This window comes from Perissodus microlepis, chromosome 5 (genome assembly GCF_051167445.1).
Source record: "Perissodus microlepis isolate ML-2025 ecotype Zambia chromosome 5, ASM5116744v1, whole genome shotgun sequence".
In the NCBI taxonomy this organism is placed as follows: domain Eukaryota; kingdom Metazoa; phylum Chordata; class Actinopteri; order Cichliformes; family Cichlidae; genus Perissodus; species Perissodus microlepis.
Window position 1 is genome coordinate 13,488,916 of NC_140465.1, and position 27,286 is coordinate 13,516,201.

Sequence of the window (27,286 nt, forward strand, 5' to 3'; positions counted from 1 at the left end):
GTCACTATGACTAGGCCTTCTATGGCAGAGAGAACAAAAAGAAAAGATGATTCACGCTTACAATGCTGATGTAGAAATTGTGTTACTGTCTGCCTATGGTAGACCGAGGCCTTTCGCAGTCAACTTAACTTTAGCTTTTTCTCACACAGCAAACATGAACTGACAGTGACACTTTGGTCTAAGTAGCTTCTCTGTGGTGGGGGCTGATATCAGTCAGTGTTGTTTTGTTTGGTTTTGCAGCATGAAGCCTAGTTTCACTTTGCATTGGGGGTCATAGAAATAAATGGTGGTTTAAAACATACTAAATCACTGTATTTATTTATTTAACCTAGCGATTAACCAGTTAGTTTGGCTCATCTTATAGGGGACGCTAGTCGTCATAGACTTGATTCCCACAAACCCAGTGGGACATACAGTATAATAGGAACCATTGGTCTTAATGAAAGCCTGATTTGAAGAGCCCAAGATCATGTGTTTGATTATCAAAGTAGATGTGGATACATTTTCTCTTGAATTCCTAATTGGTTCATTCATTTTGAGATGATGCGATAGAGATCTATCACACAGGACAAAGGAACTGTTGTTTTCCAGTTGTTTATTTTCTTTTCGTGAATTATATGCACTGGATAGATTATCACGGTAGGCGCCAGTTTATTTTCATTGTCAACCAGCAAATAATTTATGGTCTAAATGGGAGCTGTAGTATTGATTTTATCGACCTGAGATCATAAACTGACCATGTAAATGTTTTATTTTCGCTTTGCATGCTGCATTGATGACTAAGCTGACCAGTTAGGGATCTTCCACCACCAGCATTAATCACGTCTTTCCAGTATATTTCGTCAGTGGTTTAAAAACAGTTGAGCAAACACTGATAGAGAACCTTTTTCTGACCCCTCTTGATTGGAAATAAACTCATACATTTATAGTAAGAGGCACAACAAAGACATATTTAGTCATAGGGTCATCATCCGGTATCCATTTTGGGTGTCTCTTTGTCCTTTGTAGGGTAGTTATGGAGGAGAATATTAACCTTTTCCCAGGACAGATAACCTTTAAAAGTCCCGAGTGTTTTCCCTGTGTGAGCTCTGACAATAGGGACAGTGTTCTGGGCTGGCCAGAGCCCCAGATCACATTTCCTGTTCCTGATTTAAAATCAGCTCAGCTGACTACTGATACACTCTGCTCCTCAAAAAAAAAAACAGTAACAGGACCATCACTCTGTTGTTTATCATGTGAACTCGTGTTTTTGTTTGTGAGAGAGAACGGGCATAAAATGAAGCGTAATAGGGAAATCAAAGTTCAATCAAAGACCGTGAGCAGCAGCAAAAAGCTAGATTGTACCAGAAGACAGTAAGCTTATTCTTACTAACTGCAGGGTGTATTTGAAACAAAGAAGCCCTTCAGTGTACATAGTCTTCTTATTAGTGTGCAATAACAGTCAGCGATACATAGTATACCACAGACACACGAGCGAATTAGAGTAGGAAGTCAATATGAGAACCTGTTTTCTCAGTCAAATCAGCCTTATGCCAGGTGCTGGCTTTTACAGGAAAAAAAAAGATGTTTGCCTATATTTCTGCATGTGTGGGCGTGTAAAGGCCACGATCCGTCACATAACATCTGGTAATATCTGGATTACAGAGTAGGATGAATGTCTGTGGGTGGAGATGGGTTGCGCAGACTATTGATCTGAATCAGACCATGCTCAGATGATCAGTCACTGAAGTACTTTCTTTTGAAGTACGTAAAGCAAGTCAGTCGGTGCTCCCATCAGGTCAAACGGTGGTTCATGCCTTCATTTGCATGATTAAGGGCAGAGTTATGTAAACATGTGTGGTATGTATAGCCAACACCTTTCAGAGCTTTAAAGCCTCATTGTTAGTCCTAAGAGTGAGAGGTACATCGTGCATGCGCGCATTTGTGTGTGTCCTGTGTGTGTCCTCAGGCAAATTTCGGACTCATCCCAGCCAAAAGTTATCTCTTTTTTTCCCCCTTTTCCAAAAAACAATGACCTCTTGGAAGTCTTGGAAGAGAAATAATGAAACCATTTCGACAATTGTCTGTCTTTTTGTCTGTGAGATGTCGAGTTGGAGAATCACACTATGGGAGTTATATCCTCCCATTTGCAGCGAACTGCTGACCCCTCACCTTTTCCACCCCAGTTCAGCAACACATCATCACTAAGAAAAGTCTTATGTTATGGTGGAGTGTTGAAGGAACAGTCGCCAAAGCAGCACCGATGGCCATGACAGAAAGACACGCTCACATATTTGCATCTGCTATTGTCCTGTTGAAGTTAAATGCAGGTATGCATGACTTGTGTTGTGGTGTTCTAAAGAGCTGTTCGTACTGGTTTTGCCAGGGTTTAAAGAGCAAACCAAATCACAGTAAGAGGAGTTAAGCCTGCTCAGTTTCTCAATCAGTAGCTATGCCTTAGGGGTGCTTAAAAAGTGAGCACGGGCTGTTTAAAATATCTGTGTCGAGCCGCACAGCATGACAACGCTCGACAACCACACAACAATGGCATTAATCCCACCCATGATGCCAAATGGCTAATCGTCACTCCTTCTGCTGTACTACTGATTCCAGATGTTTCCACCAACTCAGTTTTGTGGGCATGTGAAACATATGCCACAGACATACAGAAAATTCATTGCAGACATTTCAACATGTTTTCCTTGGATTGAGTTATTAAATGTATAGTTGCATGGTTCCAGTTTCCTACATTTTTCATCATTTTCTATCATAGTAGGACTGAATACCCTCATCTTTGGGATTTAATTTAAATTCACTGCTGTAGCTTCTTGGAAATCTTAATGTTGACATGACAGCTAACAAAAACCAAACAACTGATCAACTAATCTAGAAATACACACAACAGCAAATTTATTTACTGCAAGCAAACTTCATTCACTAATAAATACCAATTATTGAACTTAAATCACAAAAAGAGATACCTGAACTTATTTCTGTCCTATAAGACATCTATTTATTTTATATTTAGACGTTTGTCTTGCAAAAGCTGCCAACTGTTCATACAATGAACCAATATTTTCAATCTGCTGATAATGTTTGGACATTTACTCAGAAATCACATTAAATCTATCAATAGGACTGATATAATTCAAATTAGGTTGAAGCTACTGACAGCAGGGATGCATATTCTGGACTTTATAAATTTGTGCCGTCCAAACTTTTCTCCCCCTACATGAACTTAAAGTTTTATCAGTTATCACAGAGTTCAAGTGGGAAAACTGCACGTGGTGGGTATAATTGATAGCTGATGAAAAATAGCAGTAGCCAGAAAGAAGCATCAACATTGTGCTTAGAAATCATCACCTGTGTATTTTGACTTTTGTTGCCATGATGCCAGGTCTCTCTTGGAAATGAGATTTTTAATCTCAATGAGATTTTTTTTACCTGGATAAATAAAGGACTAATAAAATCACCTCTAGTCCGAACATTCACAATAAAATCAAAGATAAAACTAACCACAGAGATTTGTGGGTTCTGCCTTTAGCATTGAGTCGATGTTCCACAGCTAATACTGTGATCACAATTTCGCCTATCTCTAAGGGGAAAATTCTTGATATTGCCCAAGACATATGCTCATGTGACAAATCATCTTTCGGCCTAACTGAGATCCAGACGCACGAACGCCACAGATACACAGAAACATTTGTGGGCAGATGAGAATGCTATTAATACACATATAAGCACACACAGCCTCTCTCACACACACATGACACACACTCATTAAAGCAAGTGGTGCGATGCTATTAATATGTGGAGAAACCGGCACTGTCCTCAATCACATGCACTTGCTTGATTACACACAATAACACAAGTGTTAAATGACAGGTGACACTAAAAATAAACTGGCACGGTTACATATGCTGAAACTTGCTCAGAGAGCCACAGTGTTCCTTCAGCAGAAACAAATGGGCACTATTAATACACTTAATACACCAACACAAGCACTATTAGCCGTGTATGCACCCTCAACTGTCACACAAGCAGACTCTTCTTATGCAAACACAAAGACCTGCTGTGTACACTCAAAAGAAACAACTGCAAGCTATTAATATCTTAGGGTGCATAGGATGGACAAACACACACACACACACACACAATGAACACATAAGGAGATTGATACTCCAGCTGCTCGGAAGTGGGGGACAGAATGTGTGCAGCAGCTGTGGATTCCTATGAACGTAAGGAAGAGGAAGGGAGGCAGTGGCGGGTGGAGGGATAGGTGGCGGGAGTGGGGACTGCTAAAGGTGTCCCGCTTGGTGGAGAAGATGTCATTTTCTTTCCATTGTGAGTGCACAGGCTGGCATATTTGAGGCTCCGGTGTATTCATATATATATATATTTGTTTATTTTATTCCTTTCAATGTATTTTTCCTCTGAACTTCTGCTCTTTCTGCTTTGTTGCTCTTCTAACGAAGCATAAACCTCACGCCTGCTGCTAGTGTTTATGTATATAGTAACAGTAACTAGCACTTAACATGATGTGTGACATCCAGGCTTAACTCCATCCAATACCACTGTGGAGTTCAGGCTAAACCAGCAATAAACAAAGCACATTTTAGCCACAGCGTGAATATAAATACTACTGAACGATATCTGTAGCTCTCTTGAGCTGCAAAGAAGCCATTCAACCAAAATAGCAGTTTCTGCTTGCCTAAATGAACCAAGAGGATGTTATGGTGAAGACTAACTTTAGAAACAGGAAGTCACTGTTTCTTTGTGAGTGTGTGCCTGTGTGTGCGCGAGCGTGTGCTCCAGTAAATTGTATGCGTGTGTGCAGGTGTGTGTGTGTGTGTGTGTGTCAGTGCATCAGCATGTTGCTGCAGCAGGGCCCACAGAAAGAGGATGGTGGTTGTGAAACGAATATGCTATTACAGAAACCAGAAGTTTGTCCCCTGTCTATTTTTAGCAGCACAACGCTGAAAAGAGAGACAGCGAAGCACGCACACAGATCTTATCGGCATGCACTTCTCTTTATTATAAAGTGCTCCAGATTTTTGTCTTGTAATTATGCAGCTCTTGCATTGTTTTAGGGTGAGAAATAAAATATTGCGACAAATGACGATGGCTAAAAACACCTTTATTCTTGCTTTTGTCATGCCAAAACAAGTGTGTGTTGTGTATGTCTCCTCTTTTAGGCTCTGTTGGTAATATGATAGAAAGCAACCACGAGTTGCTGGAACCCTTCAGGGTCAGCATAGAAGAAACCTTAACTGTTTAGGTAACTCTTTAAATGTACATTGCGGTTACTGGGGTGTTTTTTTTTTTTCGTCGAGTCAGATAATGAGTCACGCTGTAACGCTGCCTAAAGGAACAGCTTCAGTGTCGGTACAAAAAATACACATTAATTTGGAAATTTGGCTTTTTTAAGTTGTAAATGTTGTAAATATAATATAAATAACATTGGGGTGATGTTGAAAGTGAGTTGAAGCCAGAGATGTATGGCTGTTGCGAAATGAAAAATGTGCCACAGGTGTTTGTTTTCTGTTTAGAAGAGAGATTGGCTTCCTGATCATTTCCTCTTTCTCAGGGGAGCTCACTTGTTTGATGAGCATGTGTGTGTGTGTGTGCGCGCATGTGAGCGTGGGTGTGTGTACGTGTGTGCAAGTTTGTCTGAGTCTCCACCACCACCGCCGGCCCGCTCCTCCAGTGATTGTCTGATTTCCTTTGAAAACACACAGCCATTCTTCTTGTAATACATACTGTGCTGCAGCTACTGGTACTTCCTGTTGCACCTTTTGCTTTATTATTACAGTAGAAGCTTAAGAAAATAAGCCCCTTGAATTTTAACAGTGTTGCATAATGTTCTATTGCAAAGGTATGAACCAGATGACAGTGGAGGGAGGCCCAGATATTTCTGATTGTCAGAGATGAAATTTTGTCTGATGTGTCACAGATTACTTGAGTTAACTTGCAGGGTAGGATTCCAGTAAGGCACGGACGAGAAGCCTGTAAAAATGCAGGCTTCATTTTTTTTCCTAGAGACCTTTTTGTCCCATCTTTCTCTCTACTGCTGTCGTGGGTTTTAGCCGTGACACAAAAGCTCATCTGTGTTTGTGTTGTTCTCTGCGTTACAATACAGCAAATATTAAAACCCAAGGCTGTCCCTGTGAACAGAAAGTGTTATAGTGAGCTCAGAGTTCTGCTATCAAGCAGGCTAAAAGAACTGAAACCATTTGGTTTAAACTGTAAAGTACTATATTGAACTTACTGAATATTAATTCCCACCTTGTATTTGTTTGTTTGTTTTTCTTTTATGTGTTAATGAGCCACATAGCCTGCAGTCATAAGAGTGTGGGAGTGTTTCTTTCTTCAGAGGAATTCTGTCAACTCAAAATACTTTTCACACACATGATTATTTTATTCTGAGTCAGGATTGCTGTGAGGAATGACAGCCAAACCACATTGTCTGGGCTGTCTGCAGATGTAGGGCTGTGGCTGAGAATGGAGGCCAGTTGAGAAGAACTGTGTAGCCTGTAGTTTTGTTTTGGGCTGGTTGGAGCTAATAACTGCAGCTGCTGTGGATTCTAATAGCCTAATTTTAACACACGCTGGAGGTTAAGACAGAGAAATCAGTGTTTCTGAATCTTTTAGGGTGCATTATCAGTGTAGTAGATTTCATTGTGTGATCCTATTTGTTAAATTGACAACTCCTATAACAACTGAATAGCTGCAGTGAAAGAAGATCTTCTCACATTTTGTGACATGAGAGAAATTTGCTACTCCCTCTACTGTGCTTTCCACAAAAGTTACTCTAATTTAACACAATATACCAGTAAAGAAAGAAGGGGAAAAAATGGCCACTTACAGGACTTATGTGAGTAATATTGTGTAATATTTTAGGTTACAGTCATTCAGACATACAGGTTCAGTAAATTTCCTCATTCTTATATCCCTCCCATTGCTCTTTACCCTGGAGGGAGCAAGGTGTCTCCTTCCATACTGTATCTCTCTATGCTTTTGTATCAGTACCGAAACATTCCTCATCACGTTCATTGGTTTCATGTGTCAGTTGTATTGAAACGTAAGAACAGTATGAAGTTACCTGTGGCCATGCATTGTGAACGCTTTTGTTTGTAATCGCAAAATGTGAGACAAACTTCAGCTTGGTGCTTTCTCACTTGTAGCTATAATTAGCCTCCATGTGTGTTTTATCTTTTCCAGGTCATACCATCAGGCCCACATTGGGCCATGCATGCTATGGTTAAATGATTTGTGGTGAAAGTAAAATAAGACAAGATATTTATGTTTTCGGTGGCCTTAAGAGTGCATAAATGGATCAAAACATTTTTGCGCCGCCCCCCACCGCACACACACACCTTTAAAAAGACATCTGTTTTTCATTAGGACACCGAGACCCGATTCAGATGTCTCGCTCATGCTAATTTAGGCTTTTATTTCTTTCGCTTTTAGCAAAACCTGAAAGGGTGACGACAGATTCATGTGCCTGATCCAAACGCCTTAACCGCACAACGTTAAAATACAACTTCCCACCCTGTTTCTTTCACTTCTTTTATGCATCTCCAACCCCAGCATATACAAGAATCTTTCATTTTTGTGCTTTCTGAATGTAATGTCCTCGGTATAAACCGGGAGGAGACACAAATTTGGAGCCATCCGCTGTTGCAAACCCCTTGTGCTTAAGGGAGCAGACAGAAGAAGCTTTAGTTTTGGATAATGAGCAGTTTACTTGAAGCGGGAAAACTTGAATGTGGTGATGATCTCTCTATGACAGGCAAACTTCAGAACAAGTGATGTAGATGAAGCAAGAAATGTTAAAGAGAAGCCTTCTGATTTTTCATCTGCTACCTACATAACAGTATCTATTTGCAAAGTCAGCAACATAATATGTTTCTCTCTCTCTCTCTCTGCCTCTCTTTCTCCATCTTTAGTGGATGTGATCATCAGTAAGCAGGTTTCTTTGGCCGTTAATGGGAATCCACCCATGGACCTAAGTGTGACCCGCAGGTTGTTACATCCAGGCCCAGATTCGGCCATGCTGGCCCCCCGCCCTCCTTTCTTCATGGGATCCCTCACCGCTCAACATTGTGCCCAATTCTCCCAGCAGCACTTGCAGGTGAGGTCAAACTCAGATGTCAGTTCTCACCTAGTTGAGCTGGACAGTGACATAATGAAGCTTCAGCATGAATTGGACATAGCATGGATCAGTGCACTGGCTGAAATCAGCCAGTTTAAATCTTTACATTGAAAGTTTCTGTTTCCTCAAAATTCAGTGCATGGAAACAGAGACCAAATACCCTCATGACATTTTGCCCCTGTTCCAAAATTGCCACATCTGGCATTTATTTATGTGACTATAAGGTAGAATGACCGCCTGCCACATCAGCCACAGAAAAAAGCAGCTGCTTTCACCGCAGACCTTTAACCAGGTACTGTGCAGGACTCGTCAGAAATGAGTAAGAAGCAGATTTAGGTTACTATAAACAAACCATTTTCTCGGCATTTAATTTGTTATTGACACTTGTCACAGATTAAGTGACTGATGCAGCACTTCAGTATCCTGTTTTTTTTTCTTCTATTTTTGTAAGCTATCTTATTCGAGATGTGTGTATTTATGTGCTTGTCAGAAACTGACAGTTGCAGCTTTTGTCCTTTGCTTGTGTAGATTTTAAAAATGCATTTCTCTGTGTTTTTTCCGTCAGTATAACATCGAACAAAGGCAAAGAGAGATGAGCGAGGAGAAAAGAGAAGAGCTACATCAGCTGATTCAAAAGAGTAAAAACGAGCAGAGTGAGTCCTGTGTTTTCTGTTTTCTCCACACTGTCATGTGTTTTCATCAGTTCTTTAAGCAACCATAAGGTGGTTTACGTGCTCTTCTTCTGAGTCATAGCACGCTGTATGTTTTACTGAAAAAGAGGGGGATTTCCAGCAGTACTGTGAGGTATTCTCAGATTCCAGGGAAATTTGCACTCATATCAAACCAAAGTCAAACAAACAAGCTTGTTTTAGGAAAGCATTTTTATTTTTACATTGTAGAGGAAATGAAGAGTGCAAAGAGGATCTTGGCTCTTACTTCTGAATTTTCTTGACTGCTTTATGGGAAGTTGTAATAGAAAACGGTTGTAATTAGACTATTTAAATACTAAATCACTATTATTTCTTATTGTCATCTACACTCTTGGACATATGTCTACCTGCCCTTTGACTGTGTATGATCTTTTTTTTTCTTGACAGGTGCTATAGCCAGTCCCCTGGTAAAGCAGAAACTTCGGGAACACATAATTATGAAGAGCCAGCCAACCCATGATAGAGTGACTCCCAACCACAGCAGTCCCGCCCCAGGATTCGGGTGAGAGACATCAATGATTTTTCATTGATACAAACACAAAACAAATGCAAACACAGCACACGCTCAGCAAAAACTTTATTGTGGTTACTTAAAATTGACACAGTCTGTTGTTTTGTTTTGGTCACAAGGCTCCGGGTTCCTGATATGTCCCCGAAGCCTCAGCCTACACCCTGTGACCAGCGCGCCTTGAGAAGAACAGGTGAGACTCCTGCGGCTGTAGCCGTGTCCGAGATTGTGGTTCTCACCCTGAGGTTAAATTTGTAGAGGTCATGTGATTTTAAATTTTAAGTCTGCTAGACTGAAATCACTTGCAATGCTAACACTTAATGTTTAAACAACCTGTCTTCATTGTCACTGACCTGTCCAAGTAATGGAAAAAGTGAGGGAGAAAAGGCGTGTCCTTTGCATTGAGATGAGAGAAACTCATTTTTACATCAGCCCTGCAGGGTCAAAGAGAGGTTGAACAGCCATAAATAAAACAAACAAAAAAAAAACAATAGATACAGTGAGACACAAAGACCTGAGCGGTTATATAACTTGGTAAGGTATGTGTAAAATGAACTGCGTGAGAGACCAGAGCAGTTCTCCATCACTGTGTGAATGAGAGCGAGCGTGGTCACGCCTTCCTCTACATTTCTCTGAGTACGCGTACCATTATTTATTTGCGTTACCCTAGAATCATCAGCGCACACACACACACACCCTCCAGTGCTTTTGTTGGCTCTGTGACAACACAAATTTTTCTTTTATCCTCTTTGAGTCAGCCACTGATTGATTACTTTATTCAGGTTTATTGGAGACTGACCAATGTATACAATGGACGTTTTGATTCTCTTGTCCAGGGCTGAGGTATTTGTTTTGTGGGGATATGGTACAGAAATTGAGCACATCATTATAGTGTGTGCGTTGTTGAGTCGGTGCTTTCCTGCCGGTGTAGCCGATGTATAAAGCAATGATATAGTAACGTGAGTTTGAGAACTACAAATACCTTTCTTTACTCTTGATGAGAGCTTATGGATTTTTTTTGTGTGTTTGCGTGTGCCCATTGCTTCACGTGTATGTGTGTGTGTGTGTGTGTGCAGTGTCTGAGCCCACACTGAAGTGGAAGTTAAAGAAACTCATCACCACAAGGCCAAACCCGCTGCAGCGAAAGATCAGTGCCCCTCCTGCAGTCAAGCACAGGACCGAAACTCTGGGTAAACTATTTACATTCACTTGGATCTCTGTCAGAGTTTTATTCTTCGGCTCTGTTAGCTGTTTCTTGTTAAAGTTTCTTTGATCTCGCCTTTCTAACCTTCCAGAAGCACTCACCATCAGATTTCAGCACAGCTTGATAAATTTTCCATTATGGCGTAAGCAACTGATACTGGTGGGCCTCATAGGTTTCTTTCCATTCTGTCGTGCAGACTCTTCCCAGAGTGGCAGCAGCAATCCAGCATCAGGGTGCAGCTCTCCAAATGACAGCCTCCATTCAGATAATGGGTCCCTACCACTGGCTCATGAGGTAAGCCCTTTTATATATATAGAAGTACATATAGCAGGTTTTCTTGTCCTCCTTAGCATATAATGAATGCACAGTGAATCCTCAGTGAACTATTTAACCATACACAAGGTTCTTTTAAACTTTTCATTATGCATTAATTTAAACAGTACATCCAACTTCTCTCTGTTCTGAGAAGTAGAAAAATATACACTTGAAGTACTGAAATGCTTAATTCTGATCTTTTCGGTGCTCCATCTAAAGCCGAATAGCCGATGTCAAAATAAATTTGTGCAGTTTTCTTTTCACTATGTTGAACATATTTAACCTTGACTTGTTAGTTTTGATAGTACTGTATATATAGTACTGTATTTAACACTTTTACTACAATCAGGTTCAGGTTTAGATGAATAGATATATTTAGAGATCAATAATATGTTAAAAATGTAACGAAAATAACCTTCCTCATTCAGTCACAGAGGCTGTTGCTGAAGGATGGTAATTTAGCTCGATTCACCGTGCCTTCCAATCCCCCTGCGATCCCCAACATCACTGCTGGACTTCCTGCACAGGTGAGCAATGCTAGGATTTCCTCCAGAATCAATGCATACAATATTGAGGTTGTGCTGCTCCTGTTCCTGAAACTAGCACCACTTTAAAGGACACAGCTTGCATAGATAAACATTCATACTGTTGATCTATTTGTATTCAAGTGCGATATCGTTTCTGAAATAGTGCCTGCACACATGAACACTTATAGAAACTTGTGGTTTCACTTCCTTCTTGAACTGTGTGCGGCTTCTATATTTTGTGAGTCTCTCTTGGTAATTTACCACCTTTTTGACTACAATAACACAGTTCAGCAGTCCATCTATGCACTGTGACAGGCTGTCAAACCCCTAAACTATCCATTAATACTCAGCTTTTCTCATTTTTAGACTACCATAAGAGGGAAATTAAATTAAATTAAATTACTAGTGATTGCTTTAGAATTTCCTGTCATCTCCTCTCGTCTTTCATTCTCTTCTCTTTCCCCAGGCTGACTTGCGAGAAGCAAGGCCATTGGCAGTATCTGGTCTCCATCAGGTTTACTTGCCTCTGGAAGAAAGCAGTCCAGCTCTTTCTCAGCGGCTACAGCCTGTGTTCATACTGGATCCACACACCAGGCTTCTGCGCCCCCAGCTTGTCTCTCGTGAGTTGGTATTCCTGTTATACCTCAATGTGCATATTGAACACACTTCCTTTGCATTGCTTACTCAATGGCAAGTCAGTGGGATGGTTGTTCACAGACTTTATGTTTGTTTTATTTATATAATGTAAGTAAATGTATGTACATATGAATTCTAGATACAATACAACAGCAGTGCATTTTACTTTTTTAAAAAATAGCAGTCAGTAAAAATATGAAATAATGACGACGTAACACATAAACGAGTCCAGTTAAGCCTGAATATGGTGAACTTGGAAACAGAGATGAGTGGAATTTAACAAAACAACCACAGTAAGTCTTGTTAACAAATTTAGAATGACATTTGCTAAATATATATATATTGATTGATTGTGTTATTAAAACTGGAAAGTGAGGGCTCTATAAAGAACTACATAACAGTCTGCACTTCACACTTTTTCACATTGTTTATAGTCAAACTCTTTATTAATTAATTAATTTCAACCTCTGACAGGATCTTTTGCTCTAAGCACAGAGATTTAATTACCTCTTTCCATAGTTTTTCTTTTATCCATGATTTCTGAACTGAGCCCAACAAATAAGCATTTCCTTTTCTTCTATTCCTGTAGTGAATCTCTCAGTTTCACCCTGTGAGAAATTGTGCTTCTTCTTTATTGTTATCTTAACCCAAGGTTTGTTTGGTTTTTTGTTTTTTGTTTTTAAAAAGAGCTATTTCATATGCTAATGCTGAAATAAGGCGCCGACTCCGTTCATTCATGACTGATAATGGAAGAGGAAGTCGGGCTCAAAGAATAAGATATATAAAGTAGGGTAGTGTAGGCGCACAGCTCTAAAAATCTGAGTAAAAGAATATAAATAAATGTCTGCCATTCTAAGTACACATAGCTTTAGTTATGAATGGACGCTGACTTGCATCAGATCCATCCTGACTCGCTCTACTGATGCTAAAACAAGTTCAAATGACTGCATTTAAAAAGGTGTGTTTGTGAGAGGTCTCTAAGACTCTATCGAGAGAAGATCGATACCTTGTCTGCGTTGTGCTGTGTTTCTGTTGCATCATTTTTCAAAATGGCACGAGGGCGCTCTCTACTGTAAGTGCTGCTCTACATGCAAGCAATGCATGGCTCTCAATATTTTTCTTTTTGAGTGTTTTTAATATGAAATACAGCTGTGGAATATTTCATCCTTCTACAGTTGAGTCCAATAACAAGAATCGATTTAGATTGGATTTTTTTTTCCTGCCTTCTTGTTTTTCACCTCTTCTAAAACATTACGTTTCTTCTCTTCTCCACAGTTCCTGGTTTGAGCACCATCTCTCTGCAGCAGCACCCTCACCTGTCTTCTCTGTCCAGAAGAGAAGGTCACAAACCTTTGGAACGAACACGTTCAGAACCGCCACCCTACAGCCACTCACAGTTATCTCTGCAAACCAGCCATCACCCGCACATCCAGCACTCGCTGAACCAGCAGTACCACAGGAGTGGGGTGGAGAGATTCAAGCAGAATTCACACCTGAGCAAGGTGAAAGGAGGCTCATTTCTTAAGAAGTATAATCTAGTACTAACAGATTGACTAATGACCACTGTGTGCACCTGCTTGGATATCCTTTTTCATGATCAGTCTTACTGAAATATGTCTTAAAGAGAGTCCTTATTTTAAGAATTGAAAACTGTAAAAGTTCTAGCTTAAGTGAGCTGGGAAAAAAGATAGATAATAGGCTTCCTCTGACACAGATCCCATCGGAGGACATGGACCTAGAGGAGACTGGATCGGGATCAGGTTCGGGGACAGGTTCTATGTGCGGCTCAGAGCCCGGATCAATTTGTGAGGATGACTATCGGCGGAGACAGAGCAACGCCAGCACAGACTCTGTGTACGACACAGAGTCTACTACCTCCTCCCGGGAGAGCTTGATCGAGCCCTCCTACTCTTACAATCAGGTAAAAGTCACTCTTACATGTGCACACATAGAAATTATTCTTATTTTTTTATTGCCTACTGGCGCATGAATCAGTGAATCTCTTCTAATGACCTTAATCAGTAACATATCTTATCATGAGTGCCCCTTTCTGGTCCACTCATGATTGAGTATTAGTTAGCAGATTAGGAGACAGTATTATGATTACCATTATCTTGCATTCGTAACATAAATGAATTCTTTCGAATGGAGCGTCTTTTTTGCCATCAGGAGGCACTGTTGCCTTGCTAATACAAGCAGAAGACTTTGATTTACAGTATCACTTCAGTATTCTTGGAAGAGCTCACTTTTCTTTATCAACAGTCTGTTTTAGAGAAGGAGAAATAAACACACCAAATAATAAGTCTCTTATTTGAGTTTAGCATATTGTGTATGTGACAGGTTTCCTGCAGGGAGTCTTTACTATGTGCAGCTGCTGATAAATCCTTACATATTCTTGTCTATTGTCTGTTCTTTTTTTCACCCGCTGTTCTTGCAGAGGCAGGTGATCCTTAGACCAAGTCTGCAGATAGATCCGATGGGTGTGCCATCCTTAATTTGGCCTCACCAGCCTGTCAGTCGGTCCCGGTCCTCCCCCGCCTCCACCTCCCTGCCTCCTGCTTCACATCAACCCACCACCATACCTTCCATGTCATTATCCAACCCTGCTACAGACACCCAGCTGCGCTTCACCACAGGTGAGTGACAGTTGATCAGCAACATTAAAAGAAGCATTCCAACTACCTGAGGATGTAATTTGATTACAAGATATGACGATGGTATTACAACATTATTGAAGAGGGACAATATGGTCAAATGATGTGTTTCCATGTGTGTGCATCTAGGTTTAGCATATGATGGTCAGATGCAGAAGCACCAGTGTATTTGTGGGGACAACAGCCGTCACGCTGAGCATGCAGGAAGGATCCAGAGCATCTGGTCTAGACTGCATGAAAGGGGCCTAAGGAGTCAGTGTGAGGTATGGTGCACACACATTATCCTACAGATGCATACCCCATGACCATAGCATGCAGTCTAAATGTATATATCTGTATACTTTTATTTCTAGCGCATCCGCAGTAGAAAAGCAACCCTAGAAGAGCTGCAGTCAGTCCATTCAGAAAAACACGTACTTTTATTTGGCACCAACCCGCTCAACCGCCTCAAGCTGGACAGCCGCAAACTCGCTGGTAAGACCAATAACAAATGTGAAGAACACAATGACTATAGCGCAATTGTAATAGTAATAATGATAACAATATGTTCGTGTTATACATTATCCCCTGCAGGAATCCTGTCTCAACATGTTTTTTTGATGTTACCATGTGGAGGGGTTGGGGTAGGTGTTACACACACACCTAAGCACACAAATTAAACAAGTCATTTTGGAATCTTTTCGCTTATCTAATTGCAGTGCTGAGCAACAAAAGCTGCATGGGTGGTTATGCCTCATTACACAGTCAAGCTAAGAAGACTACAAATTGCAATTGCTATTGTTTTTGGCTACTTTAAAATCTAAATTATACAAATGTAGGACATTGCATACATCATTATTGCTCATGGTATATTCATCTACAATAGAGATGTGAGAAAAAGGAAAAGGAGAGGGGAAAAGATAACATAAAGACTGCATAAAAAAGACTTTCAAGTGGCTGGATGTGAGGGAAACAGAGTATCAGGATAGAGAAAAGTCAAATTTAAGAGAAAACCAATGGTAGGAGAGCAGAACAGATTAAATGGAACAATGCACTATGGGAAAAGGAACAAAGCGGAGAATGACATGTGAACATTGATTATAATGCTATAAGAACTGTTGTTAGGAGAGGAGAGGAGAGGAGAGGAGAGGAGAGGAGAGGAGAGGAGAGGAGAGGAGAGGAGAGGAGAGGAGAGGAGAGGAGAGGAGAAGACGAAAAGCTGAAGGGGGCTGGGTGTCAGTTGATAAGAGAACTGATCTGCCTGGATTTCCGGCCCTTGGCTGCTCTGATGAAGAGGGGTGATTGGAACAAGATGGCAAAGTCTGTGATAAAAGAAATTCCTCTGATTTCATTGTTCCCCAGCAGTATAGCATCATGCCACCAATAACTTAGAGCAGAAACAACAAAGAAAGAGTCGATGTACAAAGAAAAGTCTCTAAACAATGGTTGGCATAATGCACACAGACGTTTAAGGTTATTTTTAGCAGATGAGCAAAATCTAATAACAGATTAAAATCTGTAGCTGACTTTTAAACTGACTGCAAGCATCTCCCGTCGTTTTTCTGTCAGGTGGATATTGATACAGTCTGGAACGAACATCACACATCAGCAGCCTCCCGCATTGCTGCAGGATGTGTCACAGACCTGGCACTGAAGGTGGCACAAAGAGAGCTGAAGGTGTGTCTTTATAACCAAATACCTCGATGCCATGGGCTTTGTCAAGAATTTCAAAACTGCAGTCTATCACCATAATGTGCTGCAAACCTTGGCAAAGCACCCACTATTGGTTATAACGACATAAAGACGTGAACCTTTTTCACGTGTGGAGATCTGGCGTTATAAAAGCAGCAAAGTGTTGAAGGTTTTTCTGCCCTTTTTTACAGAATGGCTTTGCAGTTGTGAGGCCCCCTGGACACCATGCAACCCATTCCTCCCCTCTGTAAGTACACACACACACCACACACACACACACGGACACATACCAGGAGCCAGCAGGCCTGCAAAGTGTTTCAAAGGATTTATTGCAAACCAGCTATACTTCTGAGCAAGAGAGAGAGAGACAGAGTGCCCGGCTCTCTCTACCTTAATGTATGTGTGTCTGAGTCTGTGCTGTGTGTTACCTGCTCGACGCCCGAGGCAAACTTCCTCCTCCACTCAGTTTCTTTTAAGCTTTCAAGGCACAAAGCAAAGCACCTCAGAAGAGCAGTGTACATGTGCGTGCACAGTAAATGTGGGTCTTTGTGTGGATGTGCATACTTGCGTGCATGAATTTGTGTCAGTCTTTGATTAGAGGCATTAGCCAAGTAACCACATTCAGCTGGGACTCTATGTGTGTGTGTCTGTATCTGTGTGTGTGTGTGTGCTCAGCATTGCTTGTCACTGGTTATTTATGGGATGATAATGACTTTTCTTGATGAGCAAAGTTTAGACAGCTTATAATATATACCGTTCACGGAGACAGTCACACTTTACGACCCATGCTGACGCTGCCACTTCCAACATTCCTCTATTGTTTTTCCTACATCAACACTTTTTTTTTTTTTGCATACCTTTATAGTGGATAGTGAGTGTTTAGGGATCGGCTGCACCGAGTTGTGAGTTCATTTCTCTAAAATTGTCTCACACGTCCTGCCCGCTGCTCTCGCTGCACTATCATTTGGAATGAGGAGTGGGTTGTTCTTTTTGGGGTTTTTTTGATAACCTTGGTTGTCTATTTGTCAGAGAATTTGTGGGTTCTGCATTTCTCAAGAGTGTGAGATTTTCTACTCAGCATAACGTTTTTTGTTTGTCAGCAGACAAAACAACTCGTCCTCATTTCTCAAATATTTGCTGTAAACATTAACGTGGCAGGATCATCCCTCTGTGACTTTCACGCTGGAGTCAGCGCTGTGACTGTCGCAACCTGGACTAAATAGCCACCATATGATAACTGGAGCCTTTCCTTAGAGGTTCCTAAGGTCCATATGGTGGTTCTGTGATATTAATTTAGTGAAGATGTCGTGATAAAGACATGTGGCTGCCACTCTTCCTGTCTGTTTGTCCACAGGGGCTTCTGTTTCTTCAACTCTGTGGCCATCGCTGCCAAGCAGCTCCAGCAGAAACTCAGCGTCAGCAAGATCCTCATTGTGGACTGGGTGAGGACCCACCGGATGACCAGCATCACTGGTCTCCACATGGACAGGAATAAACACACAAAAACACAGATGCAAAGGCACACAAATGTGTTGTAGGTACAAACAAGGTCCCAGATGCAGTAGCACTGCTATTTATCACTTAATTGAATTAGACACTGTTATCTCTGGTAGCCATGTGTGAGCTGAACGCTCTCACACCAGGGTTGAGGTCTTCACTCAAAAAATGTAAAATATTAGACTTTGTCTTAAAGACCAATCTTTTGCATAACACGACAGTTATATATCTTGTCATATAACTGCCAGTTATTTGACAATATAGCTATACCATAACAATGTGTGTCCAAAAAACCTTTATTAATAAGAGATATAGGAGGATGTGGACCTGATCTCCGCACATCTCCATCTCCAAGTTATACACTACTTCTACATTTAATTATTTTTTTATTCCACCCATTATACAGTTCACATCTGCAGATATTGATCCACTATCACATGGTCACCTCTGTTCATCATGTGTGTATAAGATCTTGCATGCGCTCTGTCATTGTTAGTTACTGCATCAGCACTGACTAATACCTGATTTATTAAATACGATTAAAATGCGTCTCCTGTTGACAGGAAAAAGCATGAATGCTTTACAGATTTTTCTTCCTGCGTTAGGGGTCATATGTTTAACACATGCTTTTGACTTAAAAAAAATGCACTGCTCAATATAAAACATACAAGGATTTAAATTGTTTTGAATTTGCCAAGGTTAAAATTCTGTGTGAAATAACAGCGCGAGTCCTTGGCAGCTTCATAACTAATCATATAATCACTCTCCAGGATGTACACCATGGCAACGGCACCCAGGAAGCCTTCTACAGCGACCCAAGTGTGCTGTACATCTCTCTACATCGCTATGACGATGGCAACTTTTTTCCTGGTAGTGGACACCCCAGCGAGGTAAGTACAAAACACTCCTTCACAGCCATGCTGTGCTTTTCTGCTTTTGCTTATAATCCCGGTATCAGCTTTCTGATTGACGACAGTGAACACATTAGCCTAACAAGACCACAGGTTCTTCTTTTTGATTGTGGACATTCATGTGGCTATTTCTCATTACTAACTTGGCTCCCTGAGATAGTTTATAACAATATAATCAAAGACATCGTGAAGACAGATATGCTGGCACAGAAATGTTTGGTAATTATGTGATTCCTTTAGGATATTAGGGATCTCAAACGCTTATGTTTAACATTTACGTGCTAAAACAGGAAGAATTATTGGCCATTCAGTCAAGGAATTATCTGCATAATATAAACTTCCAACTGCAAAATCAGTTTGGTTGTGACTGACTTTTCACGATTGCAGTCTGCACTATAGATCTGTTCTCTAGCAGTGTATGGATGTGAGAGTCAAATATAAGACCAGTCAGAGTCGATTACATTACAATTACATTACATTACATTACTAATACAACTGGATTCATGACGCTATAATTTGAGCAACGAAGGTTACGGTTCACTTTTGTTAACTGTCAGTCTGGCATCGTCATGACAACCTATTATGGATACCCCAGATGTCTTTTGAATTCACCATGTGCTCATCTCATTGTGTTTGTGAGTGGTTTGCTTCCAGTTTCGAATGTATTTAAGCATCTTCAGGTCTTTGGATGTTGAAGCTTCCCAGGAGGATGTGCACGGTTTTGCATGCCTATGTTTGCATACAGGATATTGAGATGCCTATGAATTCTGCCTGTGGTCTTACCAGAAACCAAGTGTGATGACAGCCCTCAGGCAGATGTACTGACCCGAACCCACGCTGGCATTCATCGCCCGCTCAGTCACTCGCATTCCCTCATATATTCTCCCATCTCCCCCAACAACAATGCGGATAAAATAGTCAGTGTTTTCTCATAAAATCCCACGAGGAGGGGACGCGGCATAAAATGCTTTTTTGGCTTGGATGTGGCTTTGCCTTAAGTGGCCTCTCAACCTCTGGTGAACAGTGCGGTAAACCTCTGGAGTCTCGCTGTCCCCCGTGTAGGTATATAACGCACCATGGGGTAGGGGGTGTGATGTCATAGGCATAACATAGAGTGCCGAGTACCTCACAGAAACCAGCACAGGCCTAATCCAGTCCAGCAATTCTTGAAACATGAAAGAGAGAAAGAGGACAGAGGGGAGTGCAAGAAACTTGGAGCTGTAGAAGGAGTTGCGTGTGTGTGTGTGTGTGTGTGTGTGTGTGTGTGTGTGTGTGTGTGTGTGTGTGTGTCCACGAGCACGTGCGCGCGTGCATGCGGGTACATTACCAGTTGGCAGAGGACAGGAGGCCTCATGTGTTTTTCGTTTGCCCTGTGAACATCCCGTCCACTGAGAGAAGAATGGAGACAGACGCTCTGCGATGCTCATCAGCATTCTTTTCTCTTTCAAGCATCCTCTCACACCCATGCACACACACACACGTACGCACACACAAAGAAAATTACCACACATCTTTGCCAAGTGCGTGTCAATCAACCGCCTCAATCTCTCTTCAAACTGACACATTGACTGATGGTGAAAGGCCTAGAGAGCAGCTAAATGGCTGCTAGCAGGACTACAAAGAGAGAGGCAGGAATCCTTAAACCTTCTTTCCAAAGACCCGAGACTCAGTTCACTTTCTGCCCCAAAATATTTGAGGTCAAACTGACAGGAGATCCACTCGACTTTGTGTATTCTGCTTGGCAATTTCAAGTACACGCCAAGTCCAATACAGCTTGAAAAAAATCACTAAAATATTTACAACATGTAAAATGAGCAGTATAGCGCAGGATGTCATGTCTTTTCATTTGACATGTCATACACATGAAACTCTCTAAACATCCATATAAAAAAGCACATTATGCAGTCATTTCAATTACATAGCTTTTCAGTACATAAAACAGTATGCAACATACGGTATGTGACTCTTATTTGTAGTTGTTGTTTTGTTTTTTTTTTATATAACATGCAACAGTTGCCAAATGAAAAGTACTTCCCAGTATAGCTGTAAGCCTAAATCTTGGGAACCGTAAACGGGTGTAACTCTGTTGTGGCTCCGGGTGATTTATAAGGCCATTTGACAAATTGTATCAAAATCAAAATGGAGGGACAGGGGTGTTGAATTAACAGCCATCCGTCTTTCATTTAGGAATCATAATCACTCCCTGGTGCTGCCTTAAAGAGATGCAGCCACTTCGCCTCGGTTGCTGCAATGCAAAAGTTTTGCAACAGCGGTGCTGATTTTGTGAACATTTGACACAAATCTGTCAACGTCACACAGTTTCTCAACTTTCACTGGGACTCATTAACTTTCTCGACATTGACGGAAACTCTTTCTCTCTGACACACGCACCCCCCTCTCTCCCCCCTCTGTGTTTGTCTTCATCCAGGTGGGTGCAGGTCCAGGTGAGGGCTTCAATGTCAATGTAGGATGGACTGGAGGACTGAACCCTCCAATGGGCGATGCTGAATACCTGGCTGCATTCAGGTAAAGAAGTTCTTATAATACTGTAGTAATGAAGCATTTAAAGGTCTATACTGGTGTTTGAGATACTTGCCAAAATTAAAATGAAGGTAGCATAGACCTCAAAACTTGAGATAGGTGTTCACCACCCTAGAACATTATATTTACGTCTGACTTCTCTTACGGTTAGTGTCACACATTGTGTTGCCAGCAGTGTTTCTCGCTTGTTGCGCTCTCATTCTGGCTTGAAGCTCAGCAAGCAGCACGTAATTGCTTGCCGAATATTCAGTTTTGAATCCAAGGTACACTTATCTCCTCCTTCGTCATGTCAGTGCGCCTATCAACCTTCAACAGTCAACACAACAGCTGTGCATGCAGCTCAGCTCGCTTATGAAAGCACTTTAGTCATTTAGCATCCTCCACACACATCTCTAATACGCAAGCTGATCACTCCCAGGTAAAGCACATTCTGTTCAAATCACAGTACCACGAATACACATGTTGACTATGAGCCAGCTGCTACCCAGTGTCAGTACACTTTTATGGGAAGGGCTAAACAATAATGATTTTTTTTTTTTTTTTTTTATCATTTTTGAACTAATTCCAGAGGCCTACGTAGGCGTGTTACCCAGACACACCTTTGGTCTTGCAGCACTTTTTGTTTCATTCAAGCTATTTTTCCTGAATGAATATGCTTTGATTCTGCACCACACTCTCAAACACACGTAATGAACTCAGAATGTTTCTGTCAGCAACACTGGCTCGCCACCAGATGATTAAGCTCTCTACATGGTGCTGCATGCACCAGACACAGTGGGTGGGCCCCTCGTCAACGGAAAGATGCTAATGAGCTAACCCATTCTGGTAAAATCCATACAGCCAATAGGCATCCTCAGAAACACTAAGTCCAGTGTTTACTGGAGCCCTGGATACTAATTAAGAAACAACTGGTCCTTTCCTGAGCAGCCGTCTGGTTTTGGTATTTTTTATCCAGTTTGGGGAAATGGCAAGCTTTTTCATGTGTAAAACTTCCTTAGTAAACCGCAGTATAGTACTGTACTGTATTGTGTGTTACACATAAAAGCTAATATCAAATCATAGCTCTGTAGCGCAGGAGTGTCGTGGTGGTCCGTGGCAGTTGGAGGCACATACCGTGTAGCCGTGTCCGGGGCAACCTTTATCATATGTCACCACAGAGAGACCAGAATTCCTCAGTTATAATTGGTTGGGTTTGGGGTTAGAAACAAAGAACAACTTATATTAAGTTTGAATAATTTTTCTGTGAACTTTGCCACCATTCTGTGAATTAACCAGTGCGAATAAATGCGTAGCATGCTTTACAGACAAAATTTAATGCATCATGAATTTGTGTTTATGCAATTAAGTCTACCTAACCTCGTGCCAGCTCTGTAATTCAATTTGATTTAGATGACAGGGTGTTCCAGACTCTCTGTGTTTCTCCTCGGGATGGAACAGAAAACTAGCCAGAGTGCGGTTACTGATGATGTGTGTCTCTGTTTTTGGGTGTGTATCGAAGGAATATTGTGGTCGGGAGTGGTGCTGGGACTCTAGTACAATCAAGAGAGAGCTCAGCTGCTTTGAGATTAAGCGTGATGATGCATTTCGTATTTGTGTGGAGGATTACTAAAACGGTCAGAATTTAAGCTCGGCCGAATCACCAGTAGCACACCACGAATCAAACTTGCAGTTTCAAAGGAAGAGCATGCATATGCAGGTATTGCGATGTGTACATAGTGTGTATGTGCATGTAAATACATTTCCTGTGTATTTCCAAGTGGCTACTGACCAATGATGAACTGTGGAGGAGAGGAGAATAGAGCAGAAGAGAGGAGAAGAAGTGGGGGGTACATTGTTAGGGAATCCAAAGGCGGCGTAATTAGGCCCAATGGATCCCAGATGGCTGGCTGTCAGTGACGTGAGAAGAGGGACGAGCTCCTAATAGGAACCAGACGCACACAAACGTCTTTGAACTGCCGCTGAGAGGGGGTGGGGTGGGGTGGGGTGGGGGAGAGTGAGAAAGAATCAAACGCGGCGTGGGCCGTGTGCTCTTGCTAAAAAACTGGCAGCTAGAGACAAGAGGAAGTAAGAAGGAGAGCAAAGAAGCAAGAAAACTGGGCTCCCATGAGTGGAGATTACAGTCTGTGGACACCTCAGCCTATATATGTCATGGGTCTCCCTTTACCTGTTTGTAACATGCAGAGAAAAACTTTTAACTGTGTCCCACTTGTAGACCCATATCTATATAGATAGATAGATAGCCAAGTAAGGTATGCAGAGCACTCGTTCTTCTTTTTTAACGGCTTCACATTTAAACAGTTGCACACATTCACACCTGGGAGGTGCCCCACCTTCCACGGTTGGCTGCTTACCAAGAGTGGATCAAGAACAGAGATGAAGCACTTGGAGCACTGCCTTTGATAATTTCTCTTTTCATGATTTTCAAATAGGGGAGCTATTTGCAATCACTTACAATTAAGTAAGTGTTTGCAGTTAACAGTCCAGATAAAAGTTGTGCAGTATATGAATGCTCTTTGTGAAATCAGTCACTTCAACTCTTTTTTTTTTTTCAAACTCTCTTCATTACAATAATTAATCTGTTACAGCCTGCTCTGATGTTAATTTGATCACACATTATGTTCTACTCACCCACCCCTCAGTTCTCATTTTCTCTCAAATCATGAACACCTGTTGAAAAAAAAATTACTTCTTAAATGTGCTGTCTAATTTCTGCCTGGCCACACTGCTTGATGAATAGAACATAACACGCAGTGTTTGCTTTACGCCATTGCGTTTCCTTTTGTGGTCCTCAGAGCTGTGGTGATGCCCATCGCTCACGAGTTTTCCCCTGATGTCGTCCTCGTGTCAGCTGGCTTTGATGCTGTCGAAGGACATCCATCATCGCTCGGAGGATACAAGGTTACAGCCAAGTGTAAGGTTCACCCAGCCTCTCATTCAGCACACTTCCTGATCAACGTGCTCTTATGAGCCATATTTTTCTATGAGTTATAATAAATATTTGCATGTCCTGCATTTGTTAGATTTCTTATTATTACAGTTACAAAGGTTGGCTATCCTTCACAGACTGTTGTCAAACAGATAAACACTCATATGCTGTGCAGACTTAGTGCTGATGTCAGATATTATCACTGATATGTAACGCAGTTTTCAGAGTGCAGCTTTGTAGAGAAGTTAAAGTTTGTTTGTAGAACCTGTTTCTTTATATGAGCCAGTCTTTATGTTTAACTAAAACTTATCACCATAATAGACTGTATATAAAAATGCAAATAGGCACTGTGATGTCATTCTTTGGTTTGTTAAGCCCCATTTTGAAGATTTTAGTATTATGGACAATTCTTTTTTGAGTAGTTTCTCGAGCCAGATCATCTGCTCTGTTAGCAAGCTAAACCTGTAAATAGCCGCTATCCGGTGCTAATATGTGAATCAATTACTAGAAACTAACTATGACTTGGACCCAGACTTCTTGGGATCTTCTTCAGTTGTTAGCGCAGTTGTTAAAATAGTTAAAATGCTCCACATGTAACCACTGTCTACATGTGCAGTCCAGTTAGTGGAGGTGAAGCAGGCAGCTGTTACAATAGCTGCATCTCCAATTATATTAATTTTACACTTCAAAAAATGTAGTTTAACCAGTCCTAAAACAATCTGTAAAACTTTCATATAGATGGAAATGAGCTGTATAGACCAAACCCTTTTTTGTAGCAGGCTGTATACTCATATATATTTATTTCTGCTGCAATTATTTTAATATGAGAGTCTATAGGGATTGACGCGTTTTGCAGGCAGCCTCAAGTGGACATTAGTGGAACTGCAGTTTTTAGTGCTTCAGCATAGGCTTCATTTTTTAGGCTTCAGACCCCTGCATAATAATAAATGGTGTCACCAGTCAACATGATGTTGTGAAATTATTCTCAGTAATTTGTCAGAGTCTGGTGTGCAAAGTGTGGCTAACTTTCCACAGCACTGATATAATCCCATACAATTCATTTCTGGCTTAACCTTTGTGTATTCGATTTTGTGCATGCTTTGTTCTCCACCAGGTTTTGGCTTCCTGACCCGTCAACTGATGTCACTGGCCGGCGGTAAGGTGGTCATGGCTCTGGAGGGTGGGCATGACCTCAAAGCTATCTGCGATGCTTCCGAAGCCTGTGTGAGCGCCTTGCTGGGCATGGAGGTTGGATGTGTTTTTGCGCATACAGAACATATGTCTTTTCACAGATACCTACAGCATGTTTCCCTCTCTAACCTCTGACCACATGTGCCACAGGTGGAGCCTCTGTCCCAGTCGGTGTTGGACCAGAAGCCCTGTGAAAATGCGGTGCTTTCTCTGCAGAAAGTCATCCAGATTCATGGTGAGAATACAACATGCAGCATCAAAAACCATCACCAACATGACACTGAGCAGTCTTGTGAAACTTGTGGAAAATATCGATCTAAAAAAATAATCTTCGTTTCATTAGTTTGAAAGATTTTGTTGCTGTTTTTTTAACTTCATTCTCCACTGTTTGCCTCAGTTGTCTTTAGTATCTTACTCTCTAAGGTTGGCCATAAGCTATTTGAGTGATAAACACCTTTAAACTGTCAAAAGAAATAGTAAATCAAAAACAAATGTCCATCATTATCTTGTGGAAGTGGAAGAGATGGCTAGCACTCACTGGATGTGCTCGCTTCCAGAATTGTTTCTCAAGAAAGTTGCTGTAATGGTCCTTGGGCTGAAATATGTGCTTTTATTTGAAAATGAGATCAAAGAAAGGGCTTGCTTGCAAAATTAATAATTATACCACTATGTTCACTTCCTTATACATGAAAGGATTTCAAGTCAAGTCAGATTGTTTTAATATTGGCCCAAAATTCACACCGTGCGGCTACAGCATCCTCTCTCCGCGGATCTTCCATTCATAATAAAAAGAAACACTTCAAGATGAGCAACAGAGGAGGAAGAGTGAAATTACATCAACGTTACTAATTCTAATGACTGTAGAGCAATTTAGCATTTTTATTTGAAAGGAATTTCATCGAAATATTTTTCGGCTCGATTAAAAACGTTTTCGTCAAGCTAAAATAAAACATGTCTATTTTTTCCCTTCACTAAGTCTTCTCACATCACCCCTACTGTCCGACCACCTCTCCTCCTTTACATCCCTGTCTCCCCATCTCTCCCTCCAGCCGTCCCACACACAGACAGACAGACACACACACATACGCACACACACAGCCGCCCTGGCTCCAATTATCTTCAAACACTTCTCTGGCACACGACCTTCGCAACATCCCCTTCTGATTGCACACAAATGTTATCCCAACCAAATTAGATTAATTAAAAATATTTGAATAGCCACAAGAATGTTAAGCCCATAATTCAGGCCCGGGGTGAAATATATGTGAGTTGCATTCGCAGCCAGAACACACACGCTCAGAGATGAGCACATTTGCAAACTCTGATTTTTTTTCCTTTCGCTGTGTGACACGGGACTCGAGGCCCTGAGAGAACAGATTGAATTTGAGTTTACATTCGTGAAATTATCAACATGGATATTTAGACCACGGGCTGTTTATGTCACAGTCATTGCTTACATTCAGATCAAACGGCTACAACTAGCGGATCAAACACCGTGCAGTGCTCTTTAATAATGGAGACGCCTTCCCTCAAGGAACAATTCAGGATGAAAACAGCTCTGAAATACCAATGAATGCGGCCATTAATCTTTTCTCTCTCCTGTTTTCCTCCCTCCTCTCCATCTTTTTTCCATTCTTCGCTTCCCGCAGGTGAGTACTGGCAGAGTTTGAAGGATTCGGCCTCCACAGTGGATATGTCCTACTTGCAGGCGCAGAGACGAAGACTGAGACGAGACTCGGACAGCGAGGCTGTCAGCGCCATCGCCTCTCTGTCGATGGGGTCTCTCGCATCTGACAGGTAGGGGCAGCTCTGTGTTTCATATCTTCTGCTTTAGCACTGCCATAATGTTGTACTTTATGCA

At 41.4% G+C, this 27,286-nt stretch overlaps 1 protein-coding gene across 2 annotated transcripts in view; it reads left to right on the top strand.

Annotated features, from left to right (window-relative positions):
* The window catches only part of LOC146386728 (histone deacetylase 7-like), a 39,608-nt gene that overhangs the window by 10,158 nt on the left and 2,164 nt on the right, over positions 1-27,286 (top strand). For both annotated transcript variants that reach the window (XM_084927982.1, XM_084927983.1), the window contains exons 2-24: positions 7,929-8,113; positions 8,700-8,787; positions 9,232-9,346; positions 9,475-9,545; positions 10,429-10,542; positions 10,753-10,850; positions 11,300-11,398; positions 11,865-12,018; positions 13,310-13,536; positions 13,749-13,955; positions 14,472-14,670; positions 14,818-14,951; positions 15,042-15,162; positions 15,262-15,311; positions 16,237-16,344; positions 16,551-16,606; positions 17,714-17,801; positions 18,627-18,746; positions 21,196-21,293; positions 24,101-24,219; positions 25,349-25,482; positions 25,576-25,660; positions 27,075-27,222. In XM_084927982.1, coding sequence (XP_084784108.1) covers positions 7,929-8,113; positions 8,700-8,787; positions 9,232-9,346; positions 9,475-9,545; positions 10,429-10,542; positions 10,753-10,850; positions 11,300-11,398; positions 11,865-12,018; positions 13,310-13,536; positions 13,749-13,955; positions 14,472-14,670; positions 14,818-14,951; positions 15,042-15,162; positions 15,262-15,311; positions 16,237-16,344; positions 16,551-16,606; positions 17,714-17,801; positions 18,627-18,746; positions 21,196-21,293; positions 24,101-24,219; positions 25,349-25,482; positions 25,576-25,660; positions 27,075-27,222 — 2,818 coding nt within the window. The remainder of the gene's footprint in view (positions 1-7,928; positions 8,114-8,699; positions 8,788-9,231; positions 9,347-9,474; positions 9,546-10,428; positions 10,543-10,752; positions 10,851-11,299; positions 11,399-11,864; positions 12,019-13,309; positions 13,537-13,748; positions 13,956-14,471; positions 14,671-14,817; positions 14,952-15,041; positions 15,163-15,261; positions 15,312-16,236; positions 16,345-16,550; positions 16,607-17,713; positions 17,802-18,626; positions 18,747-21,195; positions 21,294-24,100; positions 24,220-25,348; positions 25,483-25,575; positions 25,661-27,074; positions 27,223-27,286) is intronic.